General features: G+C 47.4%; 1 protein-coding gene and 1 non-coding gene across 8 annotated transcripts in view; one reads left to right on the top strand and one right to left on the bottom strand.

Moving 5' to 3' along the window:
- Positions 1 to 23,472, bottom strand: part of Frmd6 (FERM domain containing 6) — a 73,570-nt gene that overhangs the window by 1,650 nt on the left and 48,448 nt on the right. For 3 of the 7 annotated variants that reach the window (NM_001399292.1, NM_001271054.2, XM_087552348.1), the window contains 11 exon segments: positions 1 to 1,150; positions 2,976 to 3,067; positions 6,000 to 6,131; positions 7,052 to 7,387; positions 10,835 to 11,009; positions 12,993 to 13,061; positions 13,757 to 13,822; positions 14,550 to 14,705; positions 17,065 to 17,251; positions 20,362 to 20,438; positions 21,598 to 21,677. The exon segment at positions 1 to 1,150 is cut by the window's left edge and continues 1,650 nt beyond it. In NM_001399292.1, coding sequence (NP_001386221.1) covers positions 866 to 1,150; positions 2,976 to 3,067; positions 6,000 to 6,131; positions 7,052 to 7,387; positions 10,835 to 11,009; positions 12,993 to 13,061; positions 13,757 to 13,822; positions 14,550 to 14,705; positions 17,065 to 17,251; positions 20,362 to 20,438; positions 21,598 to 21,677 — 1,655 coding nt within the window. In that variant the 3' untranslated portion in view covers positions 1 to 865. 7 annotated transcript variants of the gene reach the window in all.
- Snord45l1 (small nucleolar RNA, C/D box 45 like 1) lies at positions 3,177 to 3,247 on the top strand. Its single transcript, XR_015623585.1, has one exon. It is a non-coding gene; the product is annotated as a small nucleolar RNA SNORD45 (small nucleolar RNA).

Below are 23,472 nucleotides of genomic sequence, written 5' to 3'. Positions count from 1 at the left end.
ATACAGACACACACAGTCCCATGTATCTAGATATGTACAACATATACGTACAGTTAGGGTATCTTGTTAAAGCAGAAACGGGCATTGCCATCTGTTCACCACCGTTAAAAACCAACAAAGAAAACACAACCAAACAAACGTCTTCTGAGACATTTCCACTGGTTCTTAACATATACCAGCTTTGTAAACTGCAAATGAACCACGGGCGCAAGTGAATCCCAGAGCTCCCTGGGAAGCTCCTGGAAGAACAAAACAGCAGCGTGCACTGTCCACGCGTGAAGGAGCCCCGGGTGTCCCGGCACACGTCTTCAGGACTGCGTGGTGCTTCCGTCACATAGGCATCTTTGGCTACAACCGTCTGACTCCCACCAACTTCAGGGTTCATTTTGGGTCAACCTCCGTGAGGCAGCAATGGCTATGTACTAAGAATGGCTCTCCATAAAAGAAGAGAGAACTTCCCTCTGCCCTCCCCCTCAAACCGTAAGCGCTTCATGAGGGAGTGGCTAAAAAAAACTCATAAGCAAACAGATAAACCCAATGTCTGTCACGTGATAAACAGGAGATGAACAAACACTGCAGTCTAACCGTGGGAAGTCTGGTAAGGCGGGAAAGCAAGCACACTTCTTCCAAAGGGCCATAGACATCTGGGCACTTGTCTTCCTCTTACATTCTGGCTTTCTTTTACCTCTGCATAATACTTAAAGTGCAATTGTTCCAAGGCTTTAGTTTCCATCTCGAATATTATAAAGAGAGAGCTAAGTTTGGGGTGAAAAAATTATGGCACAAACAACGTGTGAAGACGCTCGGACTCCACAGCCTCCAGCAGACAGCAGCTGCCCGCAGGGCTGCCCGCTGCCACTGGGGCTTAGACAAGGAACTCTGGGACCTCGTCGTGAGTGAGGTCCAGAGAAAAGTACTTGCTGGTTCTCTTCACGGGGAAAGCGTCATGCATGTTGACACACTGCTGAGCCAAGCAGCTGTCGCAGTAGAGACCGCTCTCATCCAGTTCATGGCCACACCCGAACGTGTAGCTCTGAGCAGTGTCCTGACACAGGCCTGCGATGCGCAGGAAGTCTTTCTGGTACAGTCTGATGTCGTCAAGGCTCAGGCTATGCCGATCAGTGGAAGTCTTTGGTTTTCGACATATCGTCTGCAAGATAAGGATAAGGAATGGGTGAGGAAAATGCGAACGTGGACCACGTGGGAAATGTAAGGTCTCTGCCCAGCAGAGAGAGTTGCTGCAAATCATAAAATGTCAAGTAGTCCTTTCATGTTAGAAAGGCTTTCCAACCCGTGCCCTTCTGGGGGAGTAGCTTTCTGAGTGTATCAAAATGCCTGGCCTGCCGAGACACTCAGCTGGCGAGGCTGTGCAGTGACACTCCTCCCAGTGTGAACAGCCGGCACAAACACAGGCTGGCAGCTACCCCTAGCATTTGCAAAACAGAGCAATATGAATGAATCAGGATAAGGCAGTTCAACTTGCTAACACCTTTCCTGCTTGGGTCTGTTAATATTTTAATAAGAAATGAAAAAGCAATTATCACTTGCTTGAAGAAGCAGGACATAAAGCGTTCTGGCTGCAAAGGCTGGGAGGGAATGGCCTCCCATGAGGAGCACCGGCTGCTCTTGCAGAAGCCCTGGAGACCTCCAAGTACCCACAGCACTGGCTCTCAACTGCTTGTGACTCCAGCCTCTGGGGAATGGCTCTCTCTTCTGGCCTCCACAGGTACCTGCACGCACATGCACACATGTGCACATACACGCACGCAAAAATAATTTTTGAAATGCAGAATAAAAACAGCAGAAGTTCTTGGTCCCTCAAAGAGGTCCTGTCCTTCTAAATGCCATTGTGGGTGGCCAGCTTTTGAACTCATGATCCCAAGTGGTCGTGGTGGAAAATAAGAAGTTAAAAGGTGACCCAGAGAATACCACAAATGGGACATGGTTACTAAGGAGTCAAGAAACCAGACAGTCTAAGTTTGCTGGTTAGCAACACAAAGGACATCGTGTTGGGAAAAGATACCAATTTGCTAGACACAAAAGTTCCAGGAACACATCTGCTACAAAGTGTCACATTTGAGTGACATCAGCTATGCAGAATGGCCCCTTAAACTTGCAAATAGTCTTCCCAGGTCTCAAAACATCTCAGACATGGAATTATTTGGTCACTGCCACAAGTCCTCAAGGCACACAAATGTCCCAGAGTTGTAGCTTTGGCTGCTCAGCTCCAACACCTATGATGTCCAGGGACATCCGTGTGCAGTGCAGCACATGTGGGGCGGGAAAGCTGGCCTCTAAGTTTCCATGCCACACATACTGTTTAATAACAGGAAGTTTAGAAAAATATTTAGTAAATATTACTTTCACAGTTTGGCTTCTTTTATGGAAGTACAAAAAAAGGGTATAAAAGGGGGCAGGGGGTCTAAAGGTAGAGGAGAAGTAAGATGATGCCAGAGAAAGAAACAAAGAAACAGAAAGAAAGAGAAAAGAAGCGGGAAGGATATAATAATATATTTTTAAAGAGCTGAACCAGTCAGTGGTCACGGCTGGCAGATAGTCTAGCAAAGCACGCTGTGGAAATTCAATCTGAAAGGAAAGTGGAGGAGAATCTGCTCGTCAATTAACATAATGGCAACCTTTCCACCTGCTGAAGTGACCAGTCAGCCCCGAGACACACCACACAGACACAAACACACAGACACAGACACACACGGAGAAAGACACACACCCTCTCATGTGTATACACTCAGCTAACCAGAGACTTGAGAGTATGCAATAAAGTATACAATTTATCCAAATAAAACCCAAATGTAAGTGGAACTAGCTGGCGAAATGAAAGAATTCAGCATACGGTGAGGATGTACGTCACAAATCATTTCCTTCTGGTTACTTTTTGCTCATTTGTATGAATCGCAGTCTGAAAGATATATGTCTGTTACTCCAGTTGCTAATATGAAGGTTTCAATTCCCAGTACCTGTGGAAGAGAGTCAGTGCTCTGTCCACGCAGCTTGACAACCGTCTCCGAGGAGCTGGAGGTGGAAGAACTGATTTCTTTCACAATTAACCCTGAGGTAAAAGAGTACAGACAGTGAGCTCCTCAGACCACTCTCCACATTCCCTAACAAGTACCACCACCAACTGTAAGCACTGCTGAGGCCTCTCACGTGTCTCCTGGGGTCAGTGACGTCACGGCATGTATTAGCTGAACGCTAACCTGAGGCCAGTTACAAATAGCAGTGAGACCTTGGAGGAAAAAAAAGTGTCTCCTCAGTGGTGGTGGCCTTGGCTCACAGCTGGTGGCACCCACTCTTTGGCAGGAAGGAAGGGACAGTGAGGAAGGGGCAGCTGGGGTAGTGAGGCTCAGGAGTGAGCCGTTTACGTTGGATGGAGGTCTTAGGTGTAAAAGGGCCTCTCGACTGCATCCACATGTCTTCCTTCTCTCCAGGTATTACTGAACGGAACACCGATATCTGGTTTTGTTTCCACGTAGACATTAGATGTGGGATGTTGACCTCTGCAGTCAGATGGGCCAGGGCTGGAATCTGCCCGGATAACTAACCAGCTGTGTATCCAGGCCAGTTCTTAATCCTCCCCACAGCTCATCAGCTCCTTTTATACCCTGCCTGCTACTCAGCTAGCACTTCTGTGGTGACTAAAGAGTTGTGGACAACAAGGGTCCGGTGCTCCTGCTGGTCAACAGATCACTGTGACCACAGCCCCCACCGCCGATGCCAACGGGAAGAGACAAAGACGTAGACAGCAGTGAGAATTCAGCACTGGGTTTCAGAGGTGAGGTCAGCCCAGACCTTCATCGCCTCTGTGTTCTGAGGAAATCTCCATTTTCAGAACTAGAAATCTAAGGCTGACTTTCTCCCTTACGACTTTAAGATGTAAGTGATGTGTCCCTCCAAAAAATGTTTCAAGAGGCTAAAATGACCAGCTCCAGCTGGGTATCAGACTGAACACCACTGCAGTTTTTCTTGCCACTTGATGAAACAAGTGAAACCGGTAGGAAGAGGCATAGGGACAACTGCTTTGGAGGGGTGGGGTCCCCCTACCTTGCGGGTAGCTTTTACTTAGCCATTGCTAGCAGCCTAAAGCCTGGCATGAACCCTGTAAGTACACAGGACTCAGTTAGTAGCTCAACTGAAATGGGATTTGTGGAGCCGTTTCTGGCTTGCACACCGCTTGGGCGACACTTGTTTGGGCGTGGTACACACTGCCATCGCTCCACAGACTCAGGAGGAGCGCAGACCCCAGATTCCACAGGCCTGAGGAGCTCATGATGGCAGGGGTGCGGTATGACTGTGTGTGGACTCTCTGGTGTCCTCGGCTCCTCTGCCTATGAGTAACCTCCTCCAAGCCCTTATCACAACTGAAGAAGTCAAGACTCAAGCATGGCTGCTAATATCTGCATTCAATCTGAGGTCAGGGTCCGAGAGCAAGGCTCATGTAGCAGAGAAGCCGGAAGCTGGGGTGCAGCAAGGAAGACACTGGAAGCATCCATGGCCCCAAAGTCACATTTTCATGTTCTGTGTTTTAGTTACACTACTCTCACATAACCTGTGCTCTCCTTGCCTAGCTTTTGAGTCCTGCATAGTTTCCTTTGGCAAATCTCATGTAAAGGCCAATATTCCAGTGTCCAGTGACCAGACAATTCAACTATCCGGTGTTTGCTTTCCTCTTTCACTGTTAAAAAGACATACAAATCTTTATTGAGTATTATTATTAGTGGCCATCCTATTTAAACTGTATTTCTATTTAAAACTACAAAATTAATAATCTCATAGAACTGAATGCAGAAACATACTACTAGGCACTTCTAAGTGGCCCATGCACTCCACTTTCCTAGGCATTTTGGTATGTACCACTTAACATCATTTTCTTTTTACAAACACAGATGTGGAGTATTTCCCGTGCACTTATTATATGCATATAGTTGTGGGTATTTACTATGTGAAGAGACAGTTCAATATAATAAAAAAAGAAATCAAGGTTGGTCTAGCATCAGGAACGCGGTGTGTGGTGAGGGTGAGGGTGAGGGTGAGGGTGAGGGGTCTCCATCTACGGGTCTGGCCTGTCTGCCATGGGTCAGGCTGAATATCTAGAAGTTGTGGGTGGGCTGAGTAAGCAAACAAAATCCTGCAGAGAACTGTTCCCTGTCCAGGAAGAACCAGGATGTCAGCAGCTGTGTGTCTGTCTAGTTCCCTTCTGACAGTTGGTGATCAAAGCTGATGGTGTCTGGAGAATAACCATTCAGGGACCTTTTCCAGTGTAGGCTCCCTAAGTCTTAAGCCCAAGGAACAGAGGAGGCTGATTCGTGACATGCAATAAAAGGTTTAAAGCACGGGGTTAGGGATTTAGCTCAGTGGTAGAGCACTTGCCTAGCAAGCACAAGGCCCTGGGTTTAATGCAAACCCACACTGCTGGCCTCAGAGAAACAAGCACTATGGAATATTTACAACCCTCGAGCTGAAGTTGCAGTGAAGGCATACTTTCTAGAAGAATTCATGCAAATACAGAATTTAAGGAGGCCTAACTGAAAGTCAAACTGCCCTGACACTTTCCTTGTAGGCTCTTCTATTCATATAATACGGTATAGGACACAGACCAAACCTTTGGAGGGTGGACATTGTCTATTTCTGGCCATGGGCACTTGTCTTGTTATCTCAATTATTTTTCTCTTGTACAAAATGGGAAGAGACCAACGTAAGGGTCTTCAAGGTTCCTTCCAGGGCCATTATGTGGTTCTCTAGTTCTTAGGTTCATAACAAGGGAGCGAGGGGGTAGAAAGCAAAGAAAAAAAAATCCAGCTATCCTACAAACAGCGTGACTTGTGGTCCACAGTCTGGGTAGACGGTGCCCTCCCCCCATCTCCTCCACCTGGCCCCGAGACCAGGCGACCTGCAGTGCTCTCTTCCCTGGCTGACTTAAGAGTCCCCACCGCCTTCCTGTTTTCAGAGGCTCCTAGAGGCCACGGCTGGCCCCGGGGGCTCACCTGAGTGCCCGTTCAGCTTCCTGGACAGCAGCATGTCTTGTGTGATGTAGATACACATCTCTGGGCTCACTTCCAGGGACTCTTCGGTCATGGGCTCCAGGTCCCGGGGGTCATCAACCAGCATCTCTATTTCTGAGACACAGGCAGGGAAGGCAACACTTAATGACCCAATGGAGAACGAAGACCGTAACTGACAGCCATACTACACATGTGAGGGCAGCCAGGTGAACGTTCACGTTTGGAAACCCTAGGACAGATCTCAGCACGACGGGCCGCCTCCCTTTTGAAGGGCTGTTGTTAGTGGCACGGGCTCTCATGCCGTGGTTTGATATTGATCACCCTACTCTTTAAGGAAGAGGGGACGCTGTATGGTCTCGCTGCCATGGCCCAGGGCTCACACATACTGATGGGTCACCAGCGCCAGGGCAAGGACCTGCCAAGCCACACCCACCCGACCTCCCCACTTCCCATAGCCGCTGCCTCAGAGCTGTGTGAAGTATACAGGAGTTTAACACGTGCTGTGCAGTTTTTCTTAACAGAGCTAATAGGCTTTTTTTCATCAAGCCCAGATGTTATAGATCTAATGGGAAATAGAAATGGGCTTAAAAGAAGCACGTGAATGCTAAATCTGCCCGACGCAGGCTGGGATCTGCTGCTCTATCTCAGCGGAGGTAATTTCCTAGCAGCCAGGGTCTGTATTTCTTTTATACTACTTGTAGTTTGGTTAAAAGGTAGAGCACTCAAAAAACACTCTGGGAGTTAATGCTATGTACTAAATGCAATTTTTTTTTTTTTTTTTAAAGAGGAGGAGGAAGACATTCAGCTCTGTGGTCCTAACCACTGACTCACTTCTTACAGAGACAAGAAACCTAAGTCGTAAGGGCTACGGGTTTTTTGTCCCCTCTACTTCCCGTGATTCGCCAACCCTATAGTTGCAAACACAATCAGGTCACTGGGGAAGCAACAAGACTTCTTCTCTCTCATCATTAGTCACTTCCCAGACGCCAGTTCTACAGGGCCAACATGAGAACAGCCGTAGCAACAGAAGTTACCATCATCTTGCGAGTCCTCCTCCAGGCGGTCTTTGCCTCCACTTTCAACGCCTGAGGTGTGGGAGCTGCCATGGCTGGTCATGGAGCTACAGGTCTTCAGCTTTCGATGCATGACGCTGCCTGAACAGCCATCTTCTGGCCCTGGGTCCCGGGGCTTAGTGTCTGTCTCGATGCCTGACGTGTGGGAGCTGCTGTGGCTGGCCGTGGAGTGGCGGGACAAACGCTTGTGCTTCATGCTGCCAGCGCTGCTCCCGCTGGCACGGGATCGCTTTTCCAGCGGGTCCATGTCAAGGTCCAGGTTGTCACTGATGTAGGATTCCCGGTACTGCTTTTTCTCTGTGTGGAGAACACAGCTCAGTGGCATACTCAACCAAGCCAGATCATGAACGGTGTCAGGTGAGACTAAGGGAGGCCTCTCTGAATCTAGTGACTGAGGAATTCTGGGAATTGGAGCTCGACACAGAACACTATATAAGGAATAACAAACACTAAAGCAGCAGCCCTAGGTGGGGATGGAGGTAGGCTTTAAATGAAACTTCAAATATAGAGAGTGCCACGGCATGCCCCTTCCTGCCTGCTCACTGCCACCATCCACGGGGATACAAGTTCGAAACAGAGCACCTAACACCTTGTGGAGCAATGTGACCAATGTGACGTTGCATGACAGCCACAATGGGCATCTGCATTCTGCAAAGCTGTCAGATAATAGCATGTCAGACATCCCAATCTGGTCCTCCACAGACAATTCTAGAGAGAGTCAATGAATACTTCATCAGTGTGCTGACTGCTGTGTTTTACGTCTGTCTGTCCAGTGTGGCTCCTGCTGCCCTCAGTTGATAAACCTAACAAGATAAAGTTGTTCAGGAAATTTCTTTCAGAGATTCTAAAACTTGGCTTTTCAAAAGTAATCCAAGACTGGCTTTCTCTAGTTTGGCCAAACAACGAGGCATTATCTACCATGGTCATCATTACTGGTTTGGTGACACTCCAGGTGCCCTCTGATTGGTAACAATCCTCAGATTTAACATTCCAGTGTTGCTGGTTGATATGGTCAAAGTCAGAAGCCCTCTTAGCAAACACTGAATTAAACACACTCCAAGTTACAGAGTCTCAGCTGGGCAGTGGTGGTGGTGGTGGTGGTGGTGGTGGTGGTGGTGTGGGTGTGTGCTGTGCTCAGAGCAGAATGCCTATGTCTCAGGTGAGAAAAATTTCAAAGAAACAATCTATCCTCTTCACCTTACTACTGAGGAGAAAGAAACACAGTAGACCAATGCTAAGGAGAGAGTACATTTGAGAACATTAAATTGCTGTAATTTTAGACTAGCAGCCCAGCTGGAATCTCGGGGGCCTGTTAATGGACACACTTGCCCTGCTTCTTGGCTAAGTGGAATCATTTGCAGCCCTGATGTCTGCACACAGCCCTGAACCCGCACCTCCACTGCTTTCCAGAGGAAAATAGAGAAAGAACAGGGGTCTGGGAGATGCAGCCCCGGTTCCTTCTGATCACAGAGCCCATGGCCAGATCATCAGAATACCCGTGCCCTATGGAAGATGTTTTGGAATGTAATGTGGTAACTGTGTTTTCTTCTGGGACCCAAGGATGTTCTAGTAGCTGCAGACAAGGTTTTTAATGACTCAAGGTATGTTTCCTTCCCCTCTCACTCCCAAGACAAAAACTCTTGTGACAATTTTCTATAAAAAAGGTGAAACAGGGGTTGGGGATTTAGCTCAGTGGTAGAGCGCTTGCTTAGCAAGTGCAAGGGCCTGGGTTCGGTCCCCAGCTCCAAAAAAAAAAAAAAAAAAAAAAAAAAAAAAAAAAAAAAAAAGGTGAAACAATCTTAGAAAGGCACACAGAAATGAAATTTAAGAACATGCATTCTTTTGATACTTAACTAATGCCATAAAAGGGCTTTTCTGGTTAAAATAATCCACAAATAACATGTGGATTAGTGGATCTGCATCAAAGCTAGCTCACAGAATGTTGGTGTGACAATTTCTTCAGATCTAAAGATAACAAACTTACTTTCTTTGGAAGACTCCCGCCCCTATCATTTATTTAAACTCAACCGAACAGAAGGTGCAATATACACCACCCTCTATTGTGCTCTGAATGTCTCCTCTCGAACTCTGGTTGATTTTTCATTAGTGTTGTGACAGTGTGAGATGTGGGACTGCTCAGGGGTGACTAGACTGTGAAAGCTCTGTCCTTACTCATGAACAAACGTTGCTGTGGGAGTGGCCTCCTATCGTCTCCTGTGCCTGCTCCTTGCCCTTCAGATGATGCATCAGGAAGTCCCTGCCAGGTGCCCAGCCTTGTTTTGGACTTTCCAGACATTCTCCCTGCATCATCAGCCTGGGGTGTTCTGTTATTGCGGTAGAATGAACAGACATTTGCTCACTGAAGCTCCCAACACACTAAGGGGAACGGGCCTGGCCTCCAAGACCTCAGCATCTTTCACAACTTTACCTTAGCAGAGGCCAGACTCTCAAGGGTTCCCCTCAAGGTCACCTGCATTACTAAATGCTTTGGGTTGAGAGCTGATGGGACAGAGGGACCTTTTAAGGTGCCATGGTGGCCATTTAGCTATGAGGCACGCTGGGAAGAACAGGCAGTCTGCGGCAGAAGCCAGTACACGTCATGGTGTACCAGTTCCTGCCACAGCCGAGTCACAGAGGCAGACGGCAGGGCGTGAGTGACTCGCCTCTCATCACGGAACTGTAGTCTCCACACACATCTGGCCACGCCTGGCTTTAGAGAAGCTGACCAGATGCATGTCTTCTTTAGGCTTGCTTTGTTAGCGGGAGGGAGGACAGCCCTTGCTTTCCATGGGAGCGTGGGTCAGCACTTGCTTCATATACAGACCGAAAGCGGGAGCCCCTGTGTCCCGGGGCCCAGGCAGACATTCCATCTCTAATCTGATTACTGTGACAATGACCACAGTAGGATTTTTCGGAACAAACTGAAAACAATTCTAAGCAAATATGCGACATAGCATTTGGGATGAGAAGTCAGTGTTTACTAAGTGGAGGAGGCCCAGGGCGCAATAACTGATGACCAAGATAGAAACCGCTAAACTCATCTGCAGCCAGAGGCCCCAACATGGACTCCTTCCTTGCAGTTTGCCTCTTCTCAGGAACAGTGCTAGGACCTCAAACATAATGTTCAGGTCCAACACGCCTCCTCAAAGCTAGGACAGGGCCTCGGGCAAAGTCCTTGGATGGAAAAGGCCTTCTCCATTGTTATTATTACAGGGTCAGCTTGAGGGTCTCCCTGTTGTCAATCAGAAAAGCCGTGGTCTATCTTCACTCTCACTTGGGGCTGAGGGAAGAAGCGTCACACTGGAAGGAGCTGCAGCTTCCTGCAGACAGCACCACCAGCTGCAGACAGGGACCCTCAGCACTCGGATACGGAGGGCCTCCGTCTTAGCCCACTGGGCAGAAACTCTAACCAGATGGGGTGGGGGAGCTGCTCAGTCGGTGGGCCTAAAGGACTGCAGACGGCTCTCAAGTTCTAGTCCACGTCTCTAAAGTTCTCATCATGGAGGTGCTTAAAATTTCCTGTTCCTGGCTAGAGAGGAGGAGGCCAGCAGAGGCAGCTGGGTGTGGCAGTTTACACCTTTACCCAGCACTCAGAAGGCAGGGGAAGGCCTGGTCTACATCGAGAGTTCCAGGACAGCCAGGGCTACACGGAGAAATTGTCTCAGAAAGAGAGTCCAGCGAGGCCAAGTCACCCCTCCTTTCCCGGTGTGGGACTGCCGCCATGCCGCCACCACCCTGCCTCACCTTCATTCTCCTCCTGCTTGCGGAGGTGGCGCAGGACGGGCTGCAGGTTCATGTAGAGCCGGTGGCTGTTGCTCAGCAGCTGCAGGAGATGCCGGGAGCGTGTGGGGCACCCGGTGTAGTAGACCAGCTTCCTGGCGGAGGGGAGGCCATCGGGCAAAATCTCAAACTTCTTGCCCTGTGGAGGAAAAGTGCAGATCAGATTGTGGCAGAAAACCTTCCGAATTGCCAAAGTCCCGTTCATTTCTAAAGCAAGATTCTTACAGATGGGTGAAGCTGAACTGACCGTCCTCTGAGGGACAAGTTTCCTCATCAGAACGGGCAAAGGACAGAGGACAGCAAACTCAGGGTGGGATCTACCCAGGGTCTCTGGGAAACCCCGGCAGTGGGATGGGTTAGTGTGTTCATCTGGACACCTTAACGTAGCAAACAGAAATGGAGCTGAGGCAAAGCACCAGGAGACCGCAGTTCACAAACAGACCGTGTGTATTCTTTTAAACCATCGGTTCTTCAACTTACTGGACCCCAGTGCTGGGATGGCAGTATGTGACATTTATCAAGCACTAAGCAGGCATCAATTATTTAATCCTCACAAGACAGTAACCCTCCGAGAATCAAGGAGAGAAACTGAGTCACTAGCTCAAGGTCACACATGTAGATTGCACTGGGGAACTTCTGGAAATGGATTCCTGTCTCCATGCTAGAACTTCAGAATCAAAGATCCCTTGAGGAAGGAAGAGGCTGAGAGATCTTCAACAGAATCTTAATAAGAGTGACCTGGTGTGAGTTTCAGGAGTCTCAATAGCACTTCTGATTCTGGGCCAGTGGGGTTATGATTTTTGTTTGTTTGTTTTGTTTTGCTTGAGACAGGGTTTCTTTGTATAGCCCTGGCTGTCCCAGACTCACTCTGTAGACCAGGCTGGCCTCAAACTCAGAGACCCACTTGCTTCTGTCTCTCAAGTGCCAGGATTAAGGGCTTGTGACACCACAGCCTGGTTATGATTTTCAAACAGTTCTGGAAAAGGTCCAGACCATGACAGCATCAACGCAGAATGAGCAGAACATGAACTGATCCAGTTAACATGTGAGTGAGGTCAGAGCAGACAGCACCCACAGAATTATGCAGAGTTGGGCCTTCTGTCGGGCAGGCTTTGAGCAGCCAGTGCGATGCCAACAAGGCAAGGTGGCCCTTTATCTGCCCAGGCTCTGTGGTCCACAGGGAGGAGCGTGTGTCTACACGTCCTCAGCTACGGCTTTTCCTGGTCTACCTTTCTCAACTGCTTCAGAGTCAGGAGAATTGTGGGTTTCAGTGACCTCCAGGACACACATGATAGTGACTGCAATTCTCTGAATGCCACCACAGTGAGTAAAAGACACAGTGGGAGAACTGAGAACTGGCTCTTATAGACCTGCTTCATCCTCAAGATCCTGAAGATAAAGCGCTTCCCCACTGCTATGGCGGACCACTGAAGACACGGGAACGTCTTTTAATTTCACTTTCATTCTTCACTGGAACTAAGGAACATCTGAGCCACCAGCCAGCCTCTACACTGTTTCATTTACCCTGTGTGCCAACAGGTCTTATGCTGTGGACTTTTACATGGTTCTATTCGATCGATTTACCTTTTATTTTCCCCTTCACTTTCCTCCCCTACAATGCAAGTTACTTAAGACAGTGTGGCAGACACTGGACACACAGATTATAGTCTTTGATTTTAATTTGCTACTGATATAAATAACTCTGGTTATGAGAATACTTAAGGAAGAAAATTAAAAAAAAGCTTTTTAACATTTATTTATTTATTTTGTGTGTGTGTGTGTGTGTGTGTGTGTGTGTGTGTGTGTGTGTGTAGTGTGTGTGCACTTGTGCCACTTTGTGTAAGGAGGCAGGTCAGAGACAGCCTTTTAAGTCCTGGGAATCCAACCCAGGCTGTCAAGTTTGGTTGCAAGCCCACCATGCTAAGTGATTTCACTTGCCCCTAGCTTTGACTTAAAACAAAACAAAACACCACCCCAACCCCCTTCAAATAAACAGACTACTTTTGTTCTTGGACACAGTTCTTTTCAAAGCGAATCCCCCCACAAATTCTCAAAATCAACCTATGAGACTTCTCTCTCCCTTCCCTCTGTACCCCTCCTTTCTAAGTTACTTTATACTCACCACAAACACCAACTTCCCAACATTTGTCCAGGGGAAATCATACAGCAACTGTTTCTCTTCTTCTAGATTCTGTGGAAAGAGGTTAAGGAGGAGTTAAGCGGAAACAGCATAATATCCTGTCTTGACTTACAACAAACTAAAATTCAGTAATTAAAACCTGAGAGTCTTCAGCCCTTTTTTGGAGAAGGGCAGACAGTAATTAAGATCAGCAACAACAGCCCACAGCTCCTGTGGACTGACTGCGGGCATGGGTTTCCAAAGGCAACTTTCCCTCTGTCCTATCCCGAAATTTAAATATGAAGTCCAGATGCTCAACAACTGGGAAGGGACTGAGACTGGAAACCGGAACTGGATATTTCCCACGTTGAAGGTAAGACATCTTTATAACTTCCTTACAGGGACCTACCTCCCCTAATCCCTGATGTAAGGCTAAAGGACAGCACTGTCCCACCTACGGAAGGGAGACAGTCCCCACCCAGTTATGGGACGTGTGTCTCAGACAACTGTAATGGATGCTGCAGCACCTGGGTGGGCCAGGCAGAAGAGAAGACCACCGGCAATTCATGAGACCCAAGGAGCAAGTTAGGATAGTGACATTCTGTGAGTGCCAAGCCTGGGCTGACCTTCCACCCTGCATTTTCTAAGGGGACTGACTACTGTCAAGGCAGGTAGAGCTGACAAAGGGAAGTGAGGACTAAGCCTTGGCGGGGTCACACACAGACAATTCTCTGCAGAAGACCTGTTCAACACCATTTGATACGAACCTGAAAGATCTGTATCCCTCGCATGGTCAGTCCCAGGGTCAGTGAACCTTCAACCTCTCTTTTATCCTGACAGAATAAAGTTTCATGAAACAGACATTTTTTCCTTCTATAATACACAACTGAACAATGAAGAAACAAAAAGACGTATTTCTGAACCGGAAGATTTTTTTTTTTTTAAGTGAGGCTTGGGCTACATGGGGTGAGAAGAGACCATGGAGTGCCTGAGTCTGTGCACCGCTTAACTGATACATACGAACTGTGTCACCCAGGAACCTGGGCTGCATCCACAGTTCTGCCACATGGCTTTGTAACCTTAGTGAATTACTTAACATTCTCAAGCCTCAAGTTCCCTGGCCGATAGAATGATCACTTCTTACACAGTGGTGGGGTTTGAAGAAAAAAAGGAGGCATACAATGCTCTGTCTGCACTGAGGGCCGTGGGGACAGTCCCATAATTAAAGAACACCATGGGGGCGGGGCTTTCATGGAGGAGTACTACGATAATGCTCACCAAACAGGCTGCAAAGGTTACTCTTCCAGGCAGAAGAACTACAGCATAAGGCCCGGAGAGCCAGGTGCATGATCGCAGCCCTTGATTACAAACATTTAAGAAATCCTACATGCTGCTCTGAGGCTAGGGCATGATGGCCTCCCAGCCTGACACATCAAACCAAGGGCAGGCCAAAAGAAGAACTTTCCACAACTTGCTATATGAGAAAAGCAAAGTTCTCAGGTGAGCTGAAATCTCTTTCAGGAAGGAGTACGCCCAGGGGTAGGCCGAGGACTTTCCTACCTTGTACAGTCTGTAGTAATGGATGGCGACGTCATCCAGTCGGACGGCCTCTTTGATGTACTTTAGATATGCCTCGGAGGCTGTCAGTGCAAACTGGTCTCTGTGCATGTTTGGAATGTGTTTCAGGATGTAGTCCTTCCCCCGCTTGGAAACCACCTGTTGGAACACCGTGCCCCCAAATGACAAGATGAGAAGCTAAAATAGACTGTATCAAGCTAGATAATCTTCACTAGGAAATTCTAATTTTATTCTATTTTTGCTATCTTCTTGGGCTACTGGGTGGGAACAGCTAACATATGATACAATGTACACTTGGTAGAAAAAAAAAAAAAAACAAACCAAAACCCTAATTGGGAAAAACAGATTCTTTTGGTTTGAAAAGTCACCGATGTGGACAACAGTGCCACGCAAACTGGAGTAATTTCGCACACTTCATGGATTGTACTGTTAAATGATGTTACCGTGAAAAACACCTGTGTCAGAGAACATCTATCCGACTGGGGTCTCATTAACTCCCACAATCCCACCAGAACATGAGGCTATAAATGTTCATCTGGGGAAGAAGATAAAGGGTCAGGCAGGATTCTCTGGAACACTGGTTCTCACACAAGGCCAGGGACTCTACTTGAAAATGTCGGAGGAAACAGTTTCTACTGAACTCGCCCTGTGGCTTGCTAAGGCTTAGATTCAGGTGGAGTCGGCAGAGCTTTCAAATGTCAAAACAACACAGCACCCAGCAGCTGTACGCTGAGGGTGCTGAGAAAGGCCGTGCTGGCTTCAGAAGGATCTGAAAATGTGGAAAGTCTTGGCGACATGAGCAGATGCAAGGGCTTCAGCCGTCAGCAGTGGGGGACACTGGTGAGTTTTTAGCTCTAACGTTCAGATTCTGGTGCTTGTTTCTGACTTTGAATACTTCACGAAGGATTATACATGGAGGTCAGTGGTGGTTCATGCCTTTAACCCCAGCACTCAGGAGGCAGAGGCAGGAGCATTTCTATGAGTGCTAAACCACAGAGAAACCCGGCTTGGGGCTGGGGTGGGTTCAGAAGTAGCTGTGTAGACACATGGGTAAAGTCACTAGCTGGATGGTGCCAGGGCATCCAGTTTAGGAAATTAACCAGATCCTGGAGTTTCACACCGTGGGCAACTGGGGAGTTCCTGTGTGAGTGAAGCGCAGTCCTCCCTGCTGTGAGCTGGGGAACCCTGGAGCAGGAGTAGCTCTGAAGCACTGTGTGGAGGTCTGAGACGATGCCATGGACTTGAAGGAAACCAATAGTGACAAAATGGGGACTAAGGAGGGTGACAGGAAGCGGAGTGGTCACGTCAGAGTATGCTGCTGTTGCTGGGTAGGACGTGGAGGAGGCACAGTGCCGAGCAGAGTCCATATGATGCCACGTTCTGCCAGCTTGACCTATGGTGGCCTCCAGCTCTCTGACACCAGGGATAGAGAGGTAGGGCTACTTCTGTGGAGGTGGGGGAGAGGACTGTGACTTGGGGTGTTCTGAGTTTGTGGAACTAAGGAACAAGTAGTCACCCCACTGTACAGTGTAGACATATTTAGGAGTTCCCTGCATATTGTGAAGGTGCGCATGGAAAACGGTGACTGGGATGAAATCTCCCTGGTGTAAGTGGCTAAGTGCCAAGCACAGCACAATTCAACACAAGGAGGGAAAAGTATCTCCTAAATCAGGCAATACAAAGATCGTCGGTGACCTTAGAGACAGCATGTACTTGGCCGAGGGGAGACAGGCAGGCAGAAGAGGACTGAGGAATGCACATGGGAAGGAAGCTGCCGGAAAGCCAAGCGCACTTGGCCTATCTTTTGGGAATCCGGCCAGGTGGTTCTGCTTTGTGATTCGGGTGACCCGCTGTTCTGTGAACATCGACTGTGGAGAGTGAGCCTGAGCCAGAGCTGAGGACACAGAAGAGAGGGACACAGCGGCCTGCAGGAAGAGCGGCAACCCCACAGGTCAGGGAGCATGTGAGACCATTCCTGCCAGAGTGACCTACATCTATCTTCTCACGACAGGAGGGGATGGCCCCTTGCCTGGCAGGGAAGGACACAGAGGTCAGAGCCAAAAGCTGATTTAGATTTGTTTTCTCAGCCCATTAAAACTGTCAATGATCTCATCTCTTGAGAAGGAATCATTTTTCCTCAAAGGGGAAAGATGCATTTCACCAGGAGGATTGACAGTGTCACGCTAGCCAGGCGTGGGGATGTACACCTTCAGTCCCTGTACCCAGGAGGTGCAAGCAGGTGGGTCTCTGTGGGTTCAAGACCTACAAAGTGAGTTCCAGGACAGTCAGGGCTACACGGAGAAAACCTGTCTCTAAAACCCTCAAAGAGCGTCGCACATTCCAACACGGGGCTGGGAAAGCCTAAGTACTTCTTCCACATCTGAGACGCCCATGAGCCTCCAGAGTGAGGAGCAGGCTAGTAATGAGCCTCCTGCTCATCTCTTCAAGAGGCTTGTGCATCTGGATGGGCAGGGTGGAGAATCCGGACAGTACTTACCCATGCTGGGAAGTAAGCCTCTGGCTCAAAGTAGTCTCCATGGTGCACTTTCCTTTTGAAGTTCCCGAGGTCAGCCTGCAGTGCAAAGGCTGCCAGCAGGAAGTAGGCCTCCTCTCTGAGCACACACTGAGAGTGCAGCACCTGTTTCCTTAGGTGCCAGTAATAATAGTATCTCGCAATCCGGTCACTAAAAATACAGGAAAACAGCAGTCATGTTTGGGTGGAATGGTGCAAGCACATGTCAACAGAACCCAAATCCCACCTGCATCGGCTGGCATAGGCCCTTGGCTTCTGCTCCCTATGTCCACCTCACTGAGGGGGAAGGCCCAAGCTGGAACCAGATCACCTCCTCAGGAGGCTGCAGAAGGCTCAGATGCCAAAAACACCTTAAAGCTCATAGCCTTTGGCTCATCCAAAGAAAGGCAGCTCTGAGGGATTCCACTCCACTAAGGTGCATGTGTCACAGAACACAGACTGGACATGCCATCAGCTGGGAGTTCGCAGTCTGCATGTCCATGCTGTGCTCATCACTCACTCAGTGGGGACAAACCGGGGGCGAGCCTGGCCTTGCTGTTTGATGGTCCTTGTGCTGTTCCCCTCCTTAGCACACCACACATGCTCTACAGCACTTTACGATGCTCGCAGGAGAGCGTCTGAGCACCAGTGGCCTGCTATTTTCCTGCTGTTCTGAGGCTGGAAGAGCCAAAGCTTTCCTCAAACACCTTGTTCTACAGGATGAGGATGCTGCTTTATGGAGTGTCTTCACCGGCGCAAGCCGTGACAGCCATGATGCTCCCAACATAAGGAAATGCTAACAGTGCAGGCTCTAATCCACTGGAGCCAGAAATAAACCCAGTCAACGGAAGGTGAAGAGGCAGTGCTGGCAGGAGGGCTGGCCGGGGTGGGTGGTCACAGGACACCTAGTCAAGTCACAAGAAATGTTCATGGGCACATAGGATCCGTTTTATAATTAAGGAAAACGACTGTGGCCGTGCAGGCTTTCAGTGAGGTCCTGGCATCTCTCAGGCTGTTTACCTGAGGTCACAGCTCACCAGCAGACAAGTAATGGAAGCATACGGCCTATTTTAGCCAGGACAGGGGCTAAGAGGAAGAGCTCACAGATAAAGCATCTGTGTAATTCTTTCCCATGACGATTCACTCAGTGTTGCCTTTTAGACGGCTCACTGCACACTGTAGGATGGTTTATGGCGGGGTGGGTGTGGGGTGCAGAGATAAAGGTTAATATTCTTTAGCCTTCGGGGGTTTATTAGTGGCCATGTCATACATCTTCCTTCTTTACAGAGCATTCCATCCCTACCATGTCAAGTCGGTGTGCACTTCATACAAGCTGAGGCCAACTAATCATGTTTTTAGGCTTCAGAAATACTCTCTGTGTACTAATAGTCCTTACTCTTAATCTGCATCTGCTGATGACAGAAAATATCAAATGCTAGTTTTTCACGGAACATTAGCCCAGCATATTTTTCCTTTCACATGAAGGTTTCTCAAAGTTTAAAAGTAAAAGGAAACAAGCTCATGTTTCCTGTTGTTTGTCAGCTGAAAATGTGATCTCTAGCACTGAATCACACGCCAAAAAAAGAGGCCCCAAACTAGATAATCCTAATATGACCCTGATCATGCATGCGTTTCCAAAAGGAAAAAATTTGCTCCCCACCCCTCAGCTTGCACCCTTGGTTCCACAGGAAGCCCTCCAGGCTCACTCTTAGTTTCTTTGTTGTTGTCTTCTCAAGAAGGGATTTCTCTGTGCAGCCCTAGCTGTCCTGGAACTCACTCTGAAGAGCAGGCTGGCCTTGAACTCTTAATTTTTCAAGTAGTGACTAAGAGTGCAAGCTGGCCTCAAGTGAAGGGGAGGCCGGGCTAATGGAAACCAACTGAAGGGGAAGCCAGGCTAACGGAAACCAAGGAGCCTGAGAGAATCCATGGCCCTGTCCCACTTGGAAAAGAATATGATCATATTTAATGAATCTCTTCCCAAAACAATGACAGTTCCTTTGGATTGAAAGTGAAATGTAAGCGGGTGACATTAACATTTTCACCCTCAGTCTACCAGCAATTCAGTTTATTCAGCAATTCTGTAAGCAATGTGCCTCTGGTGTGTTAGACACCAAGAATACAAGAATGTGAAAAAACAAGCAAAAACCCAAAGTACTGCTGTAGTAGAGTCTATGTTCTATACAGCTGCAGAGTCTATGTTCTAAACTGCTGCAGAGTCTACGTTCTATACTGCTGCAGAGTCTATGTTCTATACTGCTGTAGAGTCTACATTCTATACTACTGCAGAGTCTATGTTCTATACTGCTGCAGAGTATGTTCTATACTGCTGTAGAGTCTACGTTCTATACTGCTGCAGAGTCTATGTTCTATACTGCTGCAGAGTCTATGACCTATACTGCTGCAGAGTCTATGTCCTATACTGCTGTAGAGTATGTTCTATACTGCTGCAGACTCTATGTTCTATACTGCTGTAGAGTATGTTCTATACTGCTGCAGAGTCTATGTTCTATACAGCTGCAGAGTCTACGTCCTATACTGCTGTAGAGTCTACGTTCTATACTGCTGTAGAGTCTACGTTCTATACTGCTGTAGAGTCTACGTTCTATACTGCTGTAGAGTCTATGTTCTATACAGCTGCAGAGTCTATGTTCTATACTGCTGCAGAGTCTATGTTCTATACTGCTGCAGAGTCTACGTTCTATACTGCTGTAGAGTCTATGTTCTATACAGCTGCAGAGTCTATGTTCTATACAGCTGCAGAGTCTATGTTCTATACTGCTGCAGAGTCTACGTTCTATACTGCTGCAGAGTCTACGTTCTATACTGCTGCAGAGTCTACGTTCTATACTGCTGCAGAGTCTTTGTTCTATACAGCTGCAGAGTCTATGTTCTATACTGCTGCAGAGTCTATGTTCTATAATGTTGTAGAGTCTACGTTCTATACTGCTGTAGAGTCTATGTTCTATACTGCTGCAGAGTCTATGTTCTATACAGCTGCAGAGTCTATGTTCTATACTGCTGTGGAGTCTATGTTTTATACTGCTGTAGAGTCTATGTTCTACACAGCTGCAGAGTCTATGTTCTATACTGCTGCAGAGTCTATGTTCTATACAGCTGCAGAGTCTATGTTCTATACAGCTGCAGAGTCTATGTTCTATAGTGCTGTTGTAGAGTCATGTTCTAACAGGCAGAGGGAAGCCACAGCACCAGGATGTATTTGTTGTGTCCATGAAAAGCAGTGTTTTAGAGGACACCAAGGCTTAGGCTTGGGCTGTCTTTTACCTGATCAGCTTCCCGTTCTCCACATAGTACTGCACCCGGAAATGGATGATCATGGGAGGCCCAAACTGGTCGATGCCCTAAGACAGAGAGAGACACATGCAGCAAGGTGTGTTTAGTTCTCTCCAACATAGGCTTCAAAGACAACCACCCTCCCATCACTTGCAAGACACATTTCTAAATACAGACAGGCTCGTCTAGTTTGTAACATGGCGCTTGTAGTAGGTAGAAAGTTGTCCTACATGGGTCCCAGGTCCACATCCAACCAAGAAGTTATAACACAAAGCAGGGCACCCTCCCTCTCTGGATTCTCATTCGCTGCGCTGCCAATGGCAACATAAGGGAAGATAAAAATAAATGTCATGGAAATTTCTAGCTGAGAGCCGGCTCCTGGCCCAGCTCTGTCCCCTGTGGTGACCATTTGCTCCCTATTACAAATGCTCTCTTGTTCCCTCAACATTCCACACAGCACATTCTAATACACTGCTTGTTTACTTAAATGTTGGAGTGCTTTACTCTGCAGTTGGCTTTGAAGTTGCCTTCCAGCTTAGCCCAAGAATCCTGCACTGCTGTGGGAGGACCCCCTGCACTGCTGTGGGAGGACCTCCTTCACTGTTGTGGGAGGACCCTCTGCACTGCTGTGGGAGGACCCCCTGCACTGCTGTGGGAGGACCCCCTGCACTGCTGTGGGAGGACCCCCTGCACTGCTGTGGGAGGACCTCCTGCACTGCTATGGAGGATTTGGGACTAGATGTAGTGTCATTCCTGACTCACTAGGAGATGGCAGAAACTACAGGGCCTGCCCTGTCCCCCACCTCCCCACCCCCCATGGAACCGATGTTAACTACATAATGATGCCATGGCACGCAGTAAAACAACAAAGGCTGGGAAGCAAGAACCATAAAAAAGCAAATTTAAAAATTACTAAAAACTCCTACAAGTTTTGACAACACTGTCACAGGAGAAAAGCAGATACTCTCTCCTGCTTTTCACTTTGAAGTGCTACCCCATGATTACCAAAACATAGATACCTATCGGTTCATGCTGTCAGGTATTCACATCTGAGCCGCAAGGCATTTCAGCATTTATAATTCATTTCCCTTTTTCAATCTCTACCTGGAAATTACTGCCTATGATTTTTTTTATTCCAATGTGACAGCTAAAATACACATTTTTAAAGAATAAAGAGAATTTTGTGTATAAATGCAATCTCACCCAAGTGACTTCGTATTGTCGTACCTTGCTGGCCTCCTTTTTCCATTCTTTTGGACAATACTTATAGAGCTTTTGTGACAATTCCATATATACGTGTTCATTATCTGCACAGTAAAAAAAAAAAAAAGAGACAAGATGTTAAAGAGAAAGGATTTGTTTGAAAGAAAAAACTATTCAGGGTTGGGGATTTAGCTCAGTGGTAGAGTGCTTGCCTAGCAAGTGCAAGGCCCTGGGTTCAGTCCCCAGCTCCGGAAAAAAAGAAAACAAAACAAAACAAAAAAACAAAAAAGACCAAAAAACAAACAAACAAACAAAAACCTATTCAAAGCTATAATTCCAAGGCAGCTTCCTGGTAAGTGAATGTGGCACAAGGACACAAAAAGACCGGGGGCATGAGCTGGACTTTACTGGGCTGATGGGTTCTTTTTCTTCTGCAACCCAGCTCTCACGGTCTTAGAGGATGCTATGCTCAGAAGAAATGTGGTTTCTAACAACCATGTGCCTCGCTTCTAGGATCTTGAGAAACCACAGAGCATTCATTCCTGTGGACACACAGCTCAGAGAAACACTGGTTTCATGGAAAGAAGACTTCCCGTGGGGGCAAAATGCTGACATAGCAGCAGCGAGTTCCCACTGCTTTAGAATACCGGGGCATTGGTGGCAGCTCACCTCCAAGGGTGAGCAGGACACCTGCCTTCCGAAAAGTTGGCTTTTAAAATATCCATTCTATGTTCCCCACACCAGAGCATGAGCGTACCAGAATGACAAACCGTCCCTGGGTCTGCCTTTGGGATCTATCCTATCAGAAGAGAAAGGTCTTGTGGAAAACAAGATTTGACACCAAACAATCCCTCAGGTGGGGCTGGGGTGATGACCTGCTTTTAAAGTGAACAGAAAATCTGTCCACTGGAATTTACGAAAAGCGAATGGAGCGTAGGGAAACAAGCCGGCCCAAACACATTTTTTTTTTTCATTTTTCTTTTGAGAGAATTTTTTGCAAAGATCTATTTCATAAGAGAAGCTCTTGACATTCCAATCTTGTACAGGTTTTAACACACACACACACACACACACACACACACACACACACACACACACACACACACTCTCATACTCCAGCTTTTTTTTCCACCATCATTAAAGATATCTCTTTCTAGATGCTCCATTAAAACCTTCACAATGAAGGGATGTGCACCATACTCATTCCAGGAAGACGTGAGCTGACTCCACAGTGAAACCCTGGATGAACACTGGCTTTGACTGGAAGATGCCATAAAAAGTAATGCTATGCTGTCTATAAGTGGGTTGTTCAGGCCTCTAACACAGAGAAAGGGACAAGATGTCCCAAAGACGAGAGAGGGAATGTTCCACTTAACCCAGCTCTCAGGTCAGTGAAAGCTGCCTCCTAGCCTTTCACTTTCACTAGCTGAACATGACTCTGACTGTGTGTGGTTTGAGCTCCTGCTGGAAGCAGGATGAGCAGAAGTGAGACTGCTCAGAGGAACACATGGATATTTACAATTTTATTGAAAATACATTTTCCATAGACTATATTTGATCATGGTTTCCCCTCCAATTCCTTCTATATCCTCTCAACCTTCCCTCCCACCCAATTCCATGCTTCCTCTCATCCTTTAGAAAAAAAATCTAATAAAAATCAGAATATCAAAAACAAAACAAAGAAAAGGCACAAGAAACTCGAACACACACACATACAACACACACACACACACACACACACACACACACACAACCCATAAAAAAGCAAAATCAGAAACAATAATATACAAACAAAAGACCAGTCAAGATAAAAAATGCTCAAACAAAGCAATGAGACAAAATGTCTACAAAAACACCATTGAGTTCGGTTTGTGTTGGCCATCTGCTGCTGGGCATGGG

Source organism: Rattus norvegicus, chromosome 6 (assembly GCF_021556685.1).
Source record: "Rattus norvegicus strain SHRSP/BbbUtx chromosome 6, alternate assembly SHRSP_T2T, whole genome shotgun sequence".
NCBI classification, from domain to species: domain Eukaryota; kingdom Metazoa; phylum Chordata; class Mammalia; order Rodentia; family Muridae; genus Rattus; species Rattus norvegicus.
The sequence above is the reverse complement of the archived record's forward strand: the minus strand, read 5'-3'. Positions and strand labels throughout refer to the sequence as shown.